The sequence below is a fragment of the Pholcus phalangioides genome, unplaced genomic scaffold, assembly GCF_987345545.1.
Source record: "Pholcus phalangioides strain wild (caught in Gottingen) unplaced genomic scaffold, Ppha-v1.0 ptg000017l_1, whole genome shotgun sequence".
In the NCBI taxonomy this organism is placed as follows: Eukaryota; Metazoa; Arthropoda; class Arachnida; order Araneae; family Pholcidae; genus Pholcus; species Pholcus phalangioides.
Genome location: NW_028301610.1, coordinates 14,606,835 through 14,624,253, shown reverse-complemented (window position 1 = coordinate 14,624,253; position 17,419 = coordinate 14,606,835). Strand labels below are relative to the sequence as shown.

Sequence of the window (17,419 nt, the reverse complement as noted above, 5' to 3'; positions counted from 1 at the left end):
TTATCATAATATAATTTTTAAGATGAAAATAATTTCAATCTTTGACTTCAATAAAGAATAAAAATTCAAGTAGGCTTCGTGCAAAATACGGGAAAAACCGGGACACTTTTGCTAAAAAGTCGGGACAGCCAAAAAAACAGAAAATACCGGGACTGTCCCGGGAAATACGGGACGTATGGTCACCCTAATATGACTGTGTATCCAAAGTCATATTAAGTTATGATCATATTATAAGGGGGTCATTATAAGTATTACGTCAGTATCGTGGGGGTTTGAAGGTTCCTTCCGTCATCAACCACCCCTTTTTGAAGATATTAAATATTCTAAGCTGCTGACAAAGTTTTGCTGACGAGGGGAAGGAGTCAGTGTTTTGCTGACAAGGAGCGGAAGGGGGTTAAAAATGGCTGAAAATGTACTTACGTAATACTTGAATGGCCCTTAAATACAACACCACAAAGAGCAAAATGCCCAAGGAGCTGGCTGAGGAAAAAGTTGCCCATAACAAATATGGATGTCATATATTTTAAAATTACACAGCAACCCAATTAAAAATGAAATTACAAACAATATATACAAAGAGTGACCATACGTCCCGTATTTTTCGGGACAGTCCCGGTTTTCCTGCTTTTGTGGCTGTGCAGACTTTTTTTTCAAAAATGTCTCGGTTTTTCACCTATTTTCAACGAAGTCGACTTGACTTCTTTTTCTTCAAATAAACGATTAAAATTATTTTTCCAATACAGAGATTACATTACGATAATTACGACTACAAACAGGAATATGCACACATCTCACACATTTGTTTTGTTTTTTTTTTCAATTCACCGCAATTTGAAGTGGTACTTCATTTCCCTCGATTGGCGACTTATCTCTGATTATAGCACAAGTTGGCAACTTTGCTTACTTGCTTACTTTTGGCATCATTTTTGGCGATAATTGGCGATGTCCCGTATTTTGTGATATTTCGAAGATCAATTTCCCGTATTTTTCTTGAGTAAATATGGGCAGCCCATATATATACATGATGAAATATTATACAATGCCCATAAGAATACTTATGGTTGTCTTATTCCAAGTATGGATAGCTTCTGTATGTTACATACACCTTATGGTTGTCTTATTACAAGTATCGATAAGTCGATTTACCCCAACATGCAGAGCTGTCTTAAGAGCATCATGGGCCCCTAGGCCAAGTGACTTTTCTGAGGCACTACTAGGCGAATTCTCGAAAAATGCAACTACTTCTCATTTTTTCTGAGGCCATCTCTTGAGGCCCCGGGCCGTGCCCGGGTGGGCCCATGCGTTAAGACGGCACTGCCAACATGTTATCGTATTTCTTTTTAAACGTGTCAATTGTGTTAGAATTTACTACCTCCAGGGGTAAGCTATTCCATTTATTAACAACCCTATTAGAGGAAAAATTCCCCCCCCCCGTGACATCATAACCTTGCATTGTCCCTTACCAATCGATACTGGTGTCCCCTTGTAAAAGCAGTCGATTGGCAGTGTACTAAAAGTTCATGGTCCATCCTATCCATCCCGTTGAAAATTTTGAACACTTCGATCATATCTCCCTGACACCTGCGCTCATCCAATGTAAACATACGTGTATTTAAAAAATGAAGTCTCTCTTCATAACTCAATCCCCATGTGCCAATGAGGACACACGTAGCTCTTCTCTGCACCCGTTCAACCAAGTCTATGTCCCTCTATAGGTATGGTCTCCAAAACCTTATAGCATACTCCAGTCCAGGAAGAACTAAGCCTCGAAAAAGCGGAAGAATGATTTTAGGAGAACGCGAAGAGACCTTTTTAAAAATGAAACCGCGAGCACTCTATTCGCTTTTTTGATCACCGCTGAACAATGTTCAGAAAACCTGCGAGCCGCTCATCAATGAGAATTCCCAAATCGGTCACCCTAGTTGCATCCGTAAATTCGTAAGAGAAACGTGTTGTTCGAACCAAAATAGCGACCATGCACTTGTCAACGCTAAACTTCATGCTCCAATCCTGTTTAAGTTGGTCTGGAGCAACTCCCTGTCGCTTTGATTCCCGACTACCCTTATTAGCTTCACTTCATCTGCGAATTTGTCAACAAACCCATCGATACCCTGATCAACTTTATCGATAAAAAGTGAAAAAAGTATGGGCAGAAGACATTTCCTTGAGGGACTCTGTTTGTGACGCCTGTCCAATTAGAAAATTCCCGTTCACCATAACTCGTTGCGATCTATCTCTTAACCACGATTCTATCCAATTCAGGAAGTTGCCCCCAATCCTACTCTCGTGTAAAAAAATGCCTTGCGTGTTTGTCATGTTGGACCGGATCAAATGCCTTCTGGAAATCGAGGTAAACAACGTCTACATTTTTTTCCATTACCCATAGACTTAGTCACGTGATCAAAGAAAACAAGAAGGTTAGTTACACATGACTTCCTCTTCCTGAACCCAAGCTGATTAATCCGACATTATTCTCGTCTATCCACTTCACCAATTGCCTTTTGATAATAATTTCCAAAATTTTCGAGAGGGAGCTCGTCAAACTCACTGGACGATAATTGGATATACAGTCTCTTTAGTCTCTACTACCCTTTTTAAATACCAGAACAACATTAGCAAGCTTCCAATCTCTTGGGACGATACCCTCAGCAACATTAGTCCTGTAAATCTGTGCGAGACTGGCCCCAACAATTCATTAGCACATTCCCTGAGGACCCTGGAATAGATATCATCTGGTCCTGGTGCTTTGCTTGCACATACATTTCTTAGAGGATTTAGAACCTCCACGTCTTCCACTTGATTATCGTTGAGGATTTTATCATCCCACGTAACACCCGTACATTTAATAGTGTTTTCTCTATTAAAAACCGACGTGAAAAAGTCATTGAAAGCACTACACATGCCTACATTGCTCTCTACCCTTGACTCTCCTATCGTGAGGAGACTGACTGACTGACGTCCCCTTACATCCATTATTGACGTACCTAACATTGGCTCTGACCCAGAATCACTTTTATCTGCCAACCTAGATTCAACTTATTTTTTACTATATCCCTTATCGCTTTCTTTAACGCTCTTCTTTTATCAGTAAACAATGACAGGTCAAATCGTCCACTTTTATACTCTGTGAACGTTCTTTTCTTTTCAAGATAAAGGTTACGCACGCTATCCGTGTAGCATAAGGGGCGCAATGTACTAACACGTTTTTTTTCGAACAAAGGGTATGACGTGGTGCAAAACTGAGGACAACTTCGTACTAAATTCTTCCCACTGACTTATCACCCCGACTGATTCCAACCGGTCTTTAAAAACTTCCGATAACCGGTCTTTGAAAACTTCCGCTAACCGTTCTTTCAAAACATTGAAATCAGTTCTCCGAAAACAAGGAACCAGTCTTTTGTTATCAACCTTACCCGAAGAAAGGTTACAGAAAAACTAACGACACGATGATCACTGGAAGAAAACTCGTCCCCACCGAAACATGTTCAACAAGATCCTCGGAACTAGTGAGAACTAAATCCAAAATACCAGTACCCCTCGTGGCTTCTGATACATTCTGGTACAAAAAATTATCGAGCACCAACTTGAGAAAGTCTCTTTCATATTGATCTCTAGCTGAAAAGTTCTCCCAATCGATACCCAGGTAATTGAAATCGCCTAATATGACAACCCTCTTATGCTTGCACATGTGGGAATTTCATCATGAAATTTGGTGATATAGTTTGGATCTCGATTCGGCGGATTGTAACAAAAGACAACAATAAGTTTATGACGCCTTTTGTTTTCGAGCTCAACATATATAGTTTCAATATCACTTCTCTGCACGTTACACTCTATAGCTTTCAAACATGATTTCACGTATATTAAGACTCCACCCCATATCCTATACGATCTATTTCTTAAAAAAGTGTCGCATGCTGAGATTTGTAAGAAAGACTCATTCCCATCATTTGCCCAAGTTTCTGTAATGGCTATAAGATCCAGGCCCTCCTTAGCTATCATAGTTTCTAAAAAAATCTTTCTTATTACCCAAGCTCCTGGCATTTATTAGCACACATTTCAATTTATCCTGTGATTTTGTGTCAATCGAGAAGCCATCCAAGTCAGAGGTGGGTAAATCACCGTCCATAATCGGCTTGATCTCAAGTGAGACTATTGGATCGTATGTATATATAACTACACTTTCATTGACTGGCTTCTCAGTAATATTTTCCAAAGTGGTTGCTCTTCCTGGTGTCAAGAATTTTCATTTCGTCAACAATCTTGGTGTTGAACCCCGGTCTTTAGCAATTTCTCTGATGGTTTCAAGTTCACGGTCTAATATGTTTCGATCTGAACAAATGTTAAATGCTCTCGAGACATACGATCCAATAGTATCACTTAAGATCAAGCCGATTCTCAAAAAGTTTAATCTCTTACAGCCATAGATGTGCCTACTAAAAACTTTTGTTTCAAACCCCTTAAAGATGCTCTACCACAGAATAAACAATGGGGCATTTATTATATTCCATGTGGTGATTGCCTGCTTGGCTACATGGGACAAACACGGAGACACATAAAAACTAGATTAAATGAACATGCTCGCTGAGTTACTTTGATCACAAATCAAAGTAAAGTTATGAAAGAACAGCAGAAACTAACGGACAACGCACTCCTTTCCTTCATTTATGTTGCCCTTTCTCAACTTTTCTCAGATTTTTGAATTCGAATATCTCACTTAATATAGGCCTACTTTCTTTCAAACCGAGCACAACTCAGGTCTATCACCATCTATGGGCGATTTACTACCTAGTGAGTTGTGCCAGAAGTGTAACTGTGTGTGTACCTAACAGTCTGAATGCGTATGTAGTGTTGTGTTTGATTTTTCAGTGCTGCCATCTATATTTCAGAAGTGAAGGGAGTGATGTGTTATGATTGAATTAGATATTTGTACTGTTTGTAGGTCTGTTGCTCTCTGTGACGAGACTTTTTAAAGAGGAGATCGGCTCGCATTCACGCCTTGAAGTTAGGAACCACAGTAAACCAACTTCAGCCGACCACCACTGTGGCGACGGTGGGGTTCGAAACCGACTTCGCGACGCGAGTCCGTCACTATGACCACTCGACCATCACAACGGCTGTTTTGTCGTCCGCACATCCACGTATTTTTATACACTAAAGGAGGGAACAGAGAAAGAAAACAAAAGTGAAGAGAATATCAGGGAAATGCGCAGCTTACGACGCATTTGACTCTTCCAGATGCAGTCGGCCAATCACGCCCGACGTAAAGCGTTGGCTTGAGGAGTGTTTCGCTCTGCAGCAAACCAATCGTACCGCTTTTCCTATTGGTGAGTGGACGGCGTGTCAAGCGCCTACCTCCTATATACATATGTATATAGGGGAGGTAGTGGTCTCGCAAAAAAAAAATTTTTTTTGTTGACCTATTGAAGACCCATCTTTGGGTGTGAGCCAATCGATATCTACTGCGGGCGGCAAATGTGCGTGAATTACCTTTGTACGCATAAGCACCACTAGAGACTCGTAACCAACGGGTTGAGGATGCCATAAAACAAAGATTCAGGGGGTGGGAGCTATAGGGGCAGTCGCCCCTACCAAAAGTCGAATATGAGGGGAAATTGGTCTGTTCCATAAAATACGGGACAATCTACGATGAATTAATCGCCTCGCGACACATTTTAGACAAGTTTATCCCAATCAAGTGGGATAAACTTCTCTAATGTTTTATTTCTTTTCACGAAACCATCTTTGAAGACCCACATGAGATGGGCAGAGCCTAACTTAGACATTGGTAAGTCGTAGGCAAATTAGGGACGTGAGTCTATAGTAAGCCTGGTGAAAGATATTTATCCTTGTGAATATGTTGTTTGAATTCTTTGCCCCCCCCCCAAAAAAAAAAATTAGAGGGTCCCGTTGGCAAATGCCTCACTTGCCCATGCGGAAATAAGGCATCATGAAGGTGGGCTAGCACTCCGATATGAACCAATATTATTTTTGATTTTTTTCGACTCTATCAGGGCCATCATCTTTTAAAAAAGCTTCCAATATGCCCAATATAAATTTAATATGGGTGGGAGAAGGACTGAGCCTGATCTCTGCATGGGCAAGTAGGGCATTTCAAGGGCCGCAACTGGGGAGGCAAGGGGTTTGGTGCTCCGGGCGCTGGACCAGAGGGGACGCCGAATCCACCCTTTAACTGCTTCAACATTGCACTGGGCGCCAAAATGACTGTTTACCTTGAACCCGGATTAAAGATCAAGGAGCCCTGTGCCTAGAGCTGCCCTTAGGGAGTGGTTGCAACGGGCCCCGTGGTTCGAGGGGGCCGCACTTACTGTAATAGAAGTGAAAAAATATACATAGTAAGGGCCGCAACCGGGGGGGGGGGAGCAGGTGGGGATGGTGGTCCTGGTGCCGGACCAGAGTGGGTCCAAATTTTACCATTCAACCTCTTCTTCAACGTTACAAGGGGGGGGGGGGGGCAAAATGCGTGCTTACCTCGGTTGACCAAGCATCTAGTACATCAAATACATTATATTGTAGTGAACAAGATGTCTGAGCTTCAACTGATTTGATTCAGGAATTTTCATCAATTCTGTGGAAAATTCTTTTTCTTCAATACTGTGAAATTCTTTCTTCAATACTGTGAAATTCTTTCATCAATTCTGGAATTATTTCTCTCATTAATTCTGAATTTTCATCAATATTGGGATTTTTTCTTTAATTCTGAATTTTCATTGATGCTGGAATTATATCTCAGTTCTTTCTCATTTTCATGTCATCAATTATACGTTTTCATTAGTTCTCAGATCATTAAGGTCCCAGTTTTGAAATTACCTCTTTTATCGATTTAAAATTTTCGTTCATTTTGTGTTAATTTACATTTAATTATTACGTCTATATATTTTTTCAAGTAGTTATTTTTCAGCATTCCTGTACGTTTTGTGATGATGCATGGATGGATCTTTGGATGCTCGATACCCTCCCCACAAAATACACAAAATCGGGGCCAAGAAGCCCCGAAATCATTTATGCACCGGGCTCCGCGTCTGATTAGGACGGCCCTGCCTGTGCTCCATCTTTATTTGGTAGAGGTCCATGAGCCACATTTACTTTTGAAAAATTTGGTTATATGCTTATTAATAAGATTTGAAAGAAACTGGCTCAGGCCTGTGGGCCAAATTGGACCCCGGGCAGGAGTTTGTGCAGACACGTGCAGTCGAATAAAAGCTAATATAATGCTTTTTTTAATCACTAGATGGCAGTGTCAACCGTTTGAAGGTCAATGCTAGCCAGGGATGCTTGCTATCTCTTTAATGTGGCATCCATGTTTTTCTTCTCTCTTTGATGCATTTCTAACGTATAGCTAACTCAATAAATAAATAAATAGTATAAATTAAGGTTTTTAGTAGGAAAATTTCTTAACATATATATTATGGAGTGGCTATGTTTCACTTGTTTGAAAGAATTACGAACGAATTACTTAAAACTTTTGGGAATGTAAGTATTTTCAATACTTTTAAATAATGGAACAACAAAATATATTACATGTCTTTTATAATCACATTTCAGCTGAATATATGTTCTTCATTTTCTAATTTATGTTTTAAGAAAATAATTTTCAAAATAATTTCGCTTTATTTATAATTTTATTGCTATTATGGAAACTTGTTGGAAAGATCATGTACTGAGAATGATTTGAAGTTAAAATTAATTATATTTTCACTTTCTAAGCAGGTTACATTCTTATTCAATAGATCTTTTTTTAAACATTTTACCTTACGTCATTTATTACAATCTCTTCTCTTGAAATTTTATTACATATTAAAATCTTATTTAAATCTTTTTGTAGTTAATTATCGTATTATTAATTCTGAGATATTTTAATTATGCTTATTTAAAAATAGCATTTAATAAAAATAATGAAAGTTAACCAATAGATTATTTGCAAATAAATAATTTAGAACTGATATATGTTCGGAAATTATTTTCTGGTAATGTCCATGGAATATTTTAATTTAATGTCCATGGAATTGGTAATAATTGTTAGATAGCTTGCAATAATTATTTTTTTGTAATTTTTTTTTCTGTGTTTTGAAACTTATTAGTTACCTCATAGCTGTTAATACAGTATCTTAAATTTATTATTATTGAATAGGAAAGATAATAAAATCTAATAAATGTGATTGCGGAGGTAGAATTTTTTTTAAAATAGAATTTGTTATAAAGAAATCCAACAATATCTTGTGGTAATTAATAGTTTTTAATTAGCCTATATTATGAAGGAAATGAAAAAAATTAAAGCTAATTAAGAGAGCTTATTCGCAAATAAATCGATATACTCCGAAATTATTGAATTTTCGGCTAATTCCCACGAAATATTTTATTAATTGTTGACTATTACGGATTAATAATTATAGCACTAATTACTGAAAGGTTTATATTCCTTATAATTATCATTATATTATATAATTTCTTATAATTATTTATTAACTTATCTTGAATTTGAACCCCTAAACTTTTATTTTAATTCATTCATTAGCGAGATTCACGTTATATCGGACTTTAATAGTAGTTAGCCTTGTTAACTTGATTGTACTTTTAAGGTTTATTACAAATTAATATATTCCATTTGATATTAGTAAGTTATAATAAAATCTAACACAATATATAATTGTAAAAGCATGAGAGATAAAAAGTTGCCCTTTAAAAAAATATAGCTAATGATTGTCAAATTTGTATGGAAGAAAATTTATCAATTTGCGATGGTAATAAATAATTTATTGTTACACATTATTTAAAAAAGCTAATGAAAAGCTGATTTTCACCAATAAATCGTCTTAAATCGATTTCAATTGGAAATCATTTTTTCGGCTAATGACCGTGAAATATAGGTAATCATTGCTTATAATTGTGCGATAATTACGTATATTAATTATAGACATTAATTTTTGAAGAAATTTTTCTCTCTGTATATGGAAGCTTTTCATCTTGAATTTGAACTCTAAAGCTTCATGTTATGAGCCTAATCAAAATTCGGTAAAACGACTTCGGTTATAACGAAAATAATTGGTGGTCCAAGCTGATTCCCATAGAGAATAATGTTAAGGAAAAACCTTGCTTATAACGTCGATGAAAATGTAACGACCTCGTATATAACGACGGTACTTTCCCAAGAAATTCCTAGAAACAGAAGAAACAAATTTATCCACAGTAATTTGATTATTTTGATTATAATTTTTTGTCAAGAAGGTCCTGAAAACCTCAGCCCCATTTATAATGGCCAAATTTCAGTGTTTTCTACATTGCAGTTTAATTACCCAGCAGGGCAACCAGTTTAGTATTGTAGTATATATTACAGGAAAAGTCCGTTATGACGAGCAGGGTCGCAACTAGGGGGGGGGGCAGGTGGGTCTGGTGCCCCGGCACCAATTTCACCCTTCAACACCTCCTTCAACATTACAGGGGAGCGCCAAAATTCCTACTTACCCGGTTGATGAGGCATCTAGTCGCGGCCCTGATAACGAGCATGGCTTATAACGGCAATGTCGATATAACGAGTGATTTGCAGGTGATTGTCAAAGAGTTATTGTTACAAGAAACTTGTGCTTATAACGAGAAGTCCGTTACAACAATTTTTCCCGTGATTGTGAGCTGTCGTTGTAACAGACTTCCACTGTTTTATTATTTTATGGTTCTTTGCTGGCTTGTTCTGCTGGATGATGTGTGTGTGTGTGTAGATCAGGGCTTGACAAATCAAAAAGAAAAAAAGTCGTCATAGTGACGGACTCGCATCTCGAGAACTCCGATTTGAATCCCACCGGTGCCACAGTGGTAGTCAGCTGAAGTTGGTTTTCTGTGGTTTCCAACTTCGTGGGACGAATGCGAGCCAATCTTTCCCTTAAAAAGTTTTGCCACAGAGAGCAACAGGCCTACACGGTACAAATATTCAACCATTACACTTCACCCACGTATTTGTAATGTATATGGCAACACTGAAAAATCAGACACGACACTGGATACGCACTCACTGTTAGTTACACACTCTGTTCCAGACTGTCACTAAGCTGGGCTGGAAGAGATCTCGGCAGCGCGCGGGATAAGACCGGTGGCAGGGTCCTGTCGTTCATTCATTCTGGCACCCACTTTGGAAATCACTGGTTTACAGTGTTTTGTGTGTGATAAGTTATCTATCATCTGTCTTTGGAAGGGCAGTGAAAAACTTACAACCAGCATGCCACGGTAATTAAAGGTAAGTCTGTTCTGGAATCAGGTTTGTGATTGGCCATTGGCAATCGATTTCAATGCCCCTCCCCTTAATTTTGGAGGAACAAAAGATGAATTTGGTTCCTTCTAGTCCAGTGGTTCACAACCTTTTTCAGGCCATGCCCCACCAAAACATCTCTCTCTGAAATACTGATGTTTTCCCCCCCCCCCATCAGGGCCATCCCTAGAACTTTTGTCAGAAGATTCCCTTTCTCCTCCCCCCCCCCCCACCCCGTTAAACTTCATATTTCCATAACAACGTTTTTTTTGTTATGTAAAAACCATTCGTTTTGTTTTGCATCCTTAAATTTTGTAACCCGGGACCCTTGCCCCCCTTCCCTAGCTCCGCCTACTTTTCCCATCACTTGTGATTCTTGTTATTCAAAAAGTTAACCCCTATCCATTGAGGGAGCCAAAAAGTTCATTTACTTAATCAAAAGCATAGGTTCTTAACTAGGGGCAGGACCGCAACTAGATATTTGTTCACCCGGGGCAAGTGCGTATTTTGGCGTCCCCTTCTAATGCTGAAGGAGAGGTATGAGAATAAAATTTGCGCCCCCTCTGGTCCAGCGCTCGTGGCCCGAGACCCGCCTGCTCCCCCCCTAGTTGCGGCCCTGACTAGGGGACCGTGATCTTGGATGATAAAATAATTAACTCTTTGTTTTTACATTGCTATACACATTGAATATTCTTTTGTAAAGGGGGTCTGTGGCTTCCATTTTTCTTGACACAAGATGAGGGAGGGGGGGGGGAGTCCGTAAACCTCATCTTACTGGCACAAATTGTTCGTGGAACACAAAACGTTAGAAACCCCTTCCAAAGAGAACATTGAAAGAGAGAAGAATAAAAAAAGTCATCAAGAAATTTGTAAAAAGTATAAATTTGAACGTAAAAGTATAAATTTGATATAAAAATGGTGGGTGTTCCGAAAAATTCCAAGCCTTAATAGAAAAACTCATTCTCAAATAGCCCCACGTTAGGAATCATCACTCTAGTCAGTTGCTCAGGGTGCCAGGCCCGCTCATACCTAAGACGACTTCATATACGTGTATTAAGTAGAACTCCTTAATATATGAAGGCGTCTTAGTATTAAGGAGTTCTACTCATACCTTCCCCTTTTTACGATCCTGCCTATAATGGACATTCCCAAACTTTTTTTGTTCTCTCAACACCCTTTGGCAATCAGATTGAAATTCAAGAACATATAGGTTTCCAACTGGTGATGGTGTTATGCGGACCTCATGGCGGAGATACGGGGGGGGGGGCATTGCCCTCCCCCTGCTTCAAAGGTGAAGTCGACTGATCTTATCTATATGTATGAATTGACATCATCATCGTGCCCCCAGACTTCCAAGTCTATCTCCGCCTATGGCGGAACCCTTAGGTTCTGTGAAAGCTTTTCTAGGGTTCCACGAAATCAAATGTCACGGAGCCCTTTAAAATACCAGAGAGAGAACCCGGAGTTTTTGAATTGAAAAAAAAAACTTTCTGGTTACTTTTACTGGTAATTTTTTTTTTTTTTTTTTTTGTTATTCTAATATCTAACGAAACAATGCCTTAAAAAATTATGAAATGAATGATAAAAAAATCAGACCATTTGAATATCGAAACAGTGTCATTTCCACGACTCATGTATAAAATATAAGTCGTGACATGGACGGAATTCGGGCCCCCCCCCCCCCCCCCCAGCGTCAAAGGTGGAGTCGACTGATCTAATGTATATGCAGGGCCGTCTTAAGACGGGCCAAGTACTTTTTTTGAGGCCCTACATGGCAAAATCTCAAAAAATTCAACTACTTCTCATTTTTCTGACGCCCCTCTTCTCTTGAGGTGCCCTGGTGGGCCCATGCGTTAAGACGACACTGTATATGTGTATATATGAATAAACATCTCCATCTATGAGTCGTGAAAAAGATAACTGCAGAACTTGCGTAAACTCGAGATTTGCATGGGTTCCGCGAAACAGCTTCATAATCATCAAGGGTTCCGTGGTAGTCTTATAACCAAAGGGTTCCGTGGTAGTCTTATAACCCACGGAACCCTTTGGTTATAAGACTACCACGGAACCCTTTGGTTATAAGACTACCACGGAACCCTTTGGTTAAAAGACTACCACGGAACCCTTTGGTTATAAGTTATAACCAAAGGGTTCCGTGAAAGCTTTTACGTTGGAAACCTCTGTTCTAGAATATCTCGCAGCACCCCCGTTCTAGTAGAAATTCAATGGCCGCTTGAAATTCAGTGACACACCGGTGAGATTCACATCTAGGACCCAGAGCCATCTTAACAGCACCATGGGCCCCAGGCTGTGACAAGGCCATAGCAGGGGGACTTGGGGGGGGGGGGTCTGCCCCCCCAGAAATGTGAGAAAATAACCGAAAAAAGGGAAAAGACGCCCAAATCCGTTCTATCACTTTAATTCCCCCCGAAATGAAAGTGGTCTCCCTACGAACGAAATTTCTGGCTACGGGCCTGCTAAGTGATATTCTGGGGCCCCACCATGGGCGGAGATACGGGGGGGGGCGTGGGTGCATTGTCCCCCTTTCCAGCGTCAAAGGTGAAATTTACTGATCTGATGTATATATACATATATGAATTGACATCATCATCATCGTGCCCCACCCCAGAAATAATGACCGTGCCACCCAGACTTCCAAGTCTATCTCCGCTTATGGGCCCCACTCAACTCAATGTATCTGCCTACTTATTCATATTGTTGCTCCTGAAAATCGCAGTACGAAATGTTCTTTTCACGAGGCCCCTAATGGCCTTGAGGGCATCGGACAGTGCCTAGGTGGGCCCATGCATTAAAACGGCCCTGCCAGGACCAGATTTCCACATGGGCAAGTGGGGCATATTCCGTGGAGGGGATGCTTTAGATCAGGGATTCTTATTGAAGGGAAATTCCAAGATCATAGGCACTGGAACCTGTTGGCTGAGGCTATTTGTGAGCCCACCCGAATAATTAACGAATATACAGTGTAACGTACCATCCTGTATACGAGCTTGAGTCCCGTATATACGGGACGACGAGCAACTTTCATCGCCCCGTAAAATTTTTATACTGACACCCTCTCCTAAAATCCAATTAGAACGTTGTTGTTGCCTTGTCTCTCGAGGACTACAAAAAAAAATTCTACGTTTTTAAGTGCAATATTCGCCGAGATATTTGAAATCAAAAATCGAAGAAAAGGGGGGAAAGAACAGCATAAAAATGAGGGAAGAAGTATTGTCCGTTAATTCATACCTTTATATACTATCGCGGCGAATATTGCACTTGAAAACATAGAATTTTCTTTTTCGGCTCAGAAGAGACAACCTTTTAAGTAAAAGAAAGACGAGGGGACCGTATAAAAAATTTAGATTTTGTATTTCGTGACACACTGCATTTTCACTCTCAAAACTCATACAGGGTGATTTTTGAACATATTTTGGACATTTCAAATTGGAACTACACCTCTCTACAACGAACGGTTGATGAGATGGAGGCCGAGTTAGGACTTACGAGACATCCTGTATAGTCCGAAGCAAATGCTCCATGGATTTTTCTTTTTCAACAGAAATCATGAAATTTCTCTTTCATTCAAGTTAATTTTTTTTTCAAAAATTAAAACAAATTTTTTTAAATACTCATTCAAAACACTAGCCACATTGATTACAAAATGATTTTTGAAGTTTTAACTTATAAAAATTGGTAGAACTGGAATCACGTCATTGTTTCAAAAAATCGATTGTTTGATGAAAGGGACGAAGTCATCGTTGAGTACGAAAGTGTTCTCGATTGGATGTAAAATTAGTTGTGTAATCTACGCAAATACAGTGGTACATACGATCGTTTAATTTTGTTTCGATTTCCAATCGAATACAATCAAAAGCTATGTCGTTGGAAGAAACTATTTCTTGTAATTATAAATTTAACATATTTGTAACATATGTAAATAAATTTTTATTTTTAGAATAAGTACAGTGGAACCGCTTATAATGAAATCGGATAATCTTCAAAGACTGGGGGGGGGGGGCGCAAGATGAGAATGTCAATTCATATACCGGGTATATATAATCCGAAAGTCGATAAAAATTCAATACTTCGCAAACCAATGAATCGAATGAGATTCTGCTTGCACAGTAAGGGTGGCTAAGAAGCCGGATTCGTCAAAAAAAAAAGTGAGATTAGTTTATTTTTTGACTAACAGATAGCATTGGCGGGTTGCATATATCAGATTAGTAGTATAAAAAGGTGTCAAGTCCTGGAGCTTAGGCGGAGATAGACGTGAAAGTTTGGGGGGGGGGGGGGAAGCACGATGATGTCAATTCATATATACATTAAATCAGTCGACTCCACCTTTGTCGCTGGGGCAATGCCCCCATATGTCCGCCCATGCCCTGGAGACTGACTGTGAAAACAGCTTCTTTTGTTGGCGAAAAGATATGAAGTAATGTTACAAAACAGCAACATTCCAGAATTGTAAGTGCAACAAAAGCTGCATACACTCACCTTTATGCAAGGAGCACCACTGCATATTTGCTATGTGTGTGAAACAATATTACTATGTTCAATGTTTGGGAAGGATTTTGTCCTCAGTCTACTTTCCGCATGCATGGCCACGTAGAGCTCCCGATATGACACCTTGTGACTTTTGGCTATGGGGATATTTGAAGTCAAAGGTCTACTGCGATCAACCAATATCATTAGCAATATTGAGAGATGTTATCCGGCAGCATAATATGCTATACTGACCGAAATGTAGCTTAATGCTTTGGACAGCATGGTTCCTCGTCTGACATCTGTGTTACTGAATGACAGAATCCACATTGAACTATTGTAAGCCGAGAACTAATCTGATGTACTATTCTATGTAATGCATAGCTAGACCAACTGCAGTGCCATCTCGGTTAGTAAAAAAAGCCAATTATTCTTGCATTATTTTTTTGAAAATGAATCCAGTTTCATAGCCAGTAGTGTATTTACAGGGGGGCTAAGCAGGCTATAGTCCAGGGCGGCAAATTCTTAGAGGCGGCAAATTTTGGAGTATAAAAGAGGGTGGGGAGAGAAAAAAACACTTTAATTCACACTTCGTAAACGTGTTTAAGTGTCATATGCATCATTTCTATTGTAACTAATATATAATTATTAAACTATATTGTTTACTAAACCACTTTGTATATTCAAGTAATGCAAGCACATTCAAATCACAAGAGTGCACAAACCAGTGACGGGCCTCGTCTAAAATTTTAGTCAGTCCACGAAACAATTTTGAAAAAGTATTTCACTATTTCAAAATACTCTTTAGGACATGCGGTTAAACATTATATGTATAGATATGTAACGCATTATTGATTTTGTTGCTAGACTATAACCAAGAACGCAGAAAATATCTCGTCACCATTGATTGGTGCTGAGATACTTTAATATTCGAATGTATGCACCATACATTCAAATTAAATTTATCAGTGTTTTTCATAGATGTGTTGACGCCTACGGGTCGGAGATTGAACATCCCCCTTCCCTATTAATCATTCCCTATGGCAATCATTATGGATCGGAATGGGATATGAATTCAAGACAGAAAAGTAAAATTTCGGTGCAACTATATACAGTACCACTTTTTTGTCTTTTGCTTGTTTATGATTTATTGATAATGGGGAGGGGGGTAAAAAGTTAGACTGAAATGGGAGGGGGGGGGGGCGGCAAAATTTGTATAGCCCACAGGCGGCAAAAGTGTAAATACGGCCCTGTTCATAGCCACCCTTTCTGTGCAGACAATCTTTTTAGCTTCATTTCGTTGGCTTGCAAATTATTAAATTTTAAGGTTTTTCTTCACTTTAACATCACCCCCCGAGATATATGTATATACATTATAGATCAGTTCGCTCAGTCATTGACCCATGTTCCGTATCCCTGCCCACGCTACAAAGTATCTGATATAACAAATTATTTTTGAACCTGCAATGCTAAAAATCTCAAACTATCGCTTATAACGAAATGTCTTATTTATGGATATTGGATATAACAAAGTTTTGGCAAGAACTGAATTTTTTCCCATAGGATTAAGTTCAATGCAGTCAAAAGTTCCTGTCTCAACTTTGTGGACCATAGGTTTGAAGAGACCATTTGGAATAGACCTATCTTATTAAACTTGAGTATTTATCGTGTATCGGTTATAATGAATATATTGGGAATATAGAGCAAATATTTTTTACGTTCCAAGGAATGTTGTTATATCCTGGCTTCACTGCATCTAAGAAATAGTTGTAATTCATTGATTTCCAATGTATCCATTTTGGTTCTATTTCTCAAATCTTATATGCAAAGGCAGATTTATGTATAGCTTTTCCACTCTTGTACTGTTCTTTTATTTGATGTTCTTAACCAGTGGCATTGTGCTCAAGCACCCACAGAATTAAATTGAAGTCTACATTGAAAACCCAAGACCCACAGGTCCATGACACTTCAATGCCCCTGTTCTTAACTACCATCTATTAAAATTTGCTGTCCTAGGCTATAGCCCATTTAGCATCCCATTTGTAAACACACCTCTGCTTGTATATGCAATCTACTCAAGGGTCTTGACAAACCCCAGGGCTTTTCGACTAAATAAATTGATGTTGGAGCCTGAAATTTTATGTCCCACTACTAAAACCCAGATTCCAAGGATCGTTTTGCAATTCAATCCTTAATTAGTTGAAGTTCAAGACAAAAAATAAAACAAATTTTTAACAAATTGAACTAATTTTTGATTCGACCATGACCAAATTAAATCAGTTTAAACCTATATATCAAGGATTTATACAAATCAAAAAGGAAATTAAACACACGCACACACCAGCCAAATTATTCTAGGATAATTTTTTTTCGACAAGAGCAGCCAAAATATATTTTCTTATGTTTCTCCAGGCCTAGATGAGCATTAGTTGGAGAGTTAACACAAATTATAAAAATTTTGCGTTGTCCTCAAACTCCCATTTAGTCATCATGCATGGGAAATTTTAGGTGCCAATGCGCTGATTTTTTTAGCCGCCATAACAACTTGGAATTTGTCAAGCCCTGGTGGTTTCAAAATCTCTCTAAAAAATGTTGTTATAAAAGGAATTTGTTGTAGTAAACAATATTTTTGTATGGAGAGGAGTTTTCATTAGAGACCAAGGACAATTCCAAACA

At 38.8% G+C, this 17,419-nt stretch overlaps 1 protein-coding gene across 2 annotated transcripts in view; it reads left to right on the top strand.

The window, feature by feature from the left end:
• Positions 1-7,298: 7,298 nt before the first annotated feature.
• LOC149072424 (acyl-protein thioesterase 1-like) overlaps positions 7,299-17,419 on the top strand; it is a 38,913-nt gene continuing 28,792 nt past the window's right edge. The window contains exon 1 of one of the 2 annotated variants that reach the window (XM_089246758.1): positions 7,299-7,494. In XM_089246758.1, coding sequence (XP_089102884.1) covers positions 7,441-7,494 — 54 coding nt within the window. In that variant the 5' untranslated portion in view covers positions 7,299-7,440. Of the gene's footprint in view, positions 7,495-13,976; positions 14,163-17,419 lie in introns of those variants that run through there. The other variant, XM_089246757.1, reaches the window with a different exon arrangement.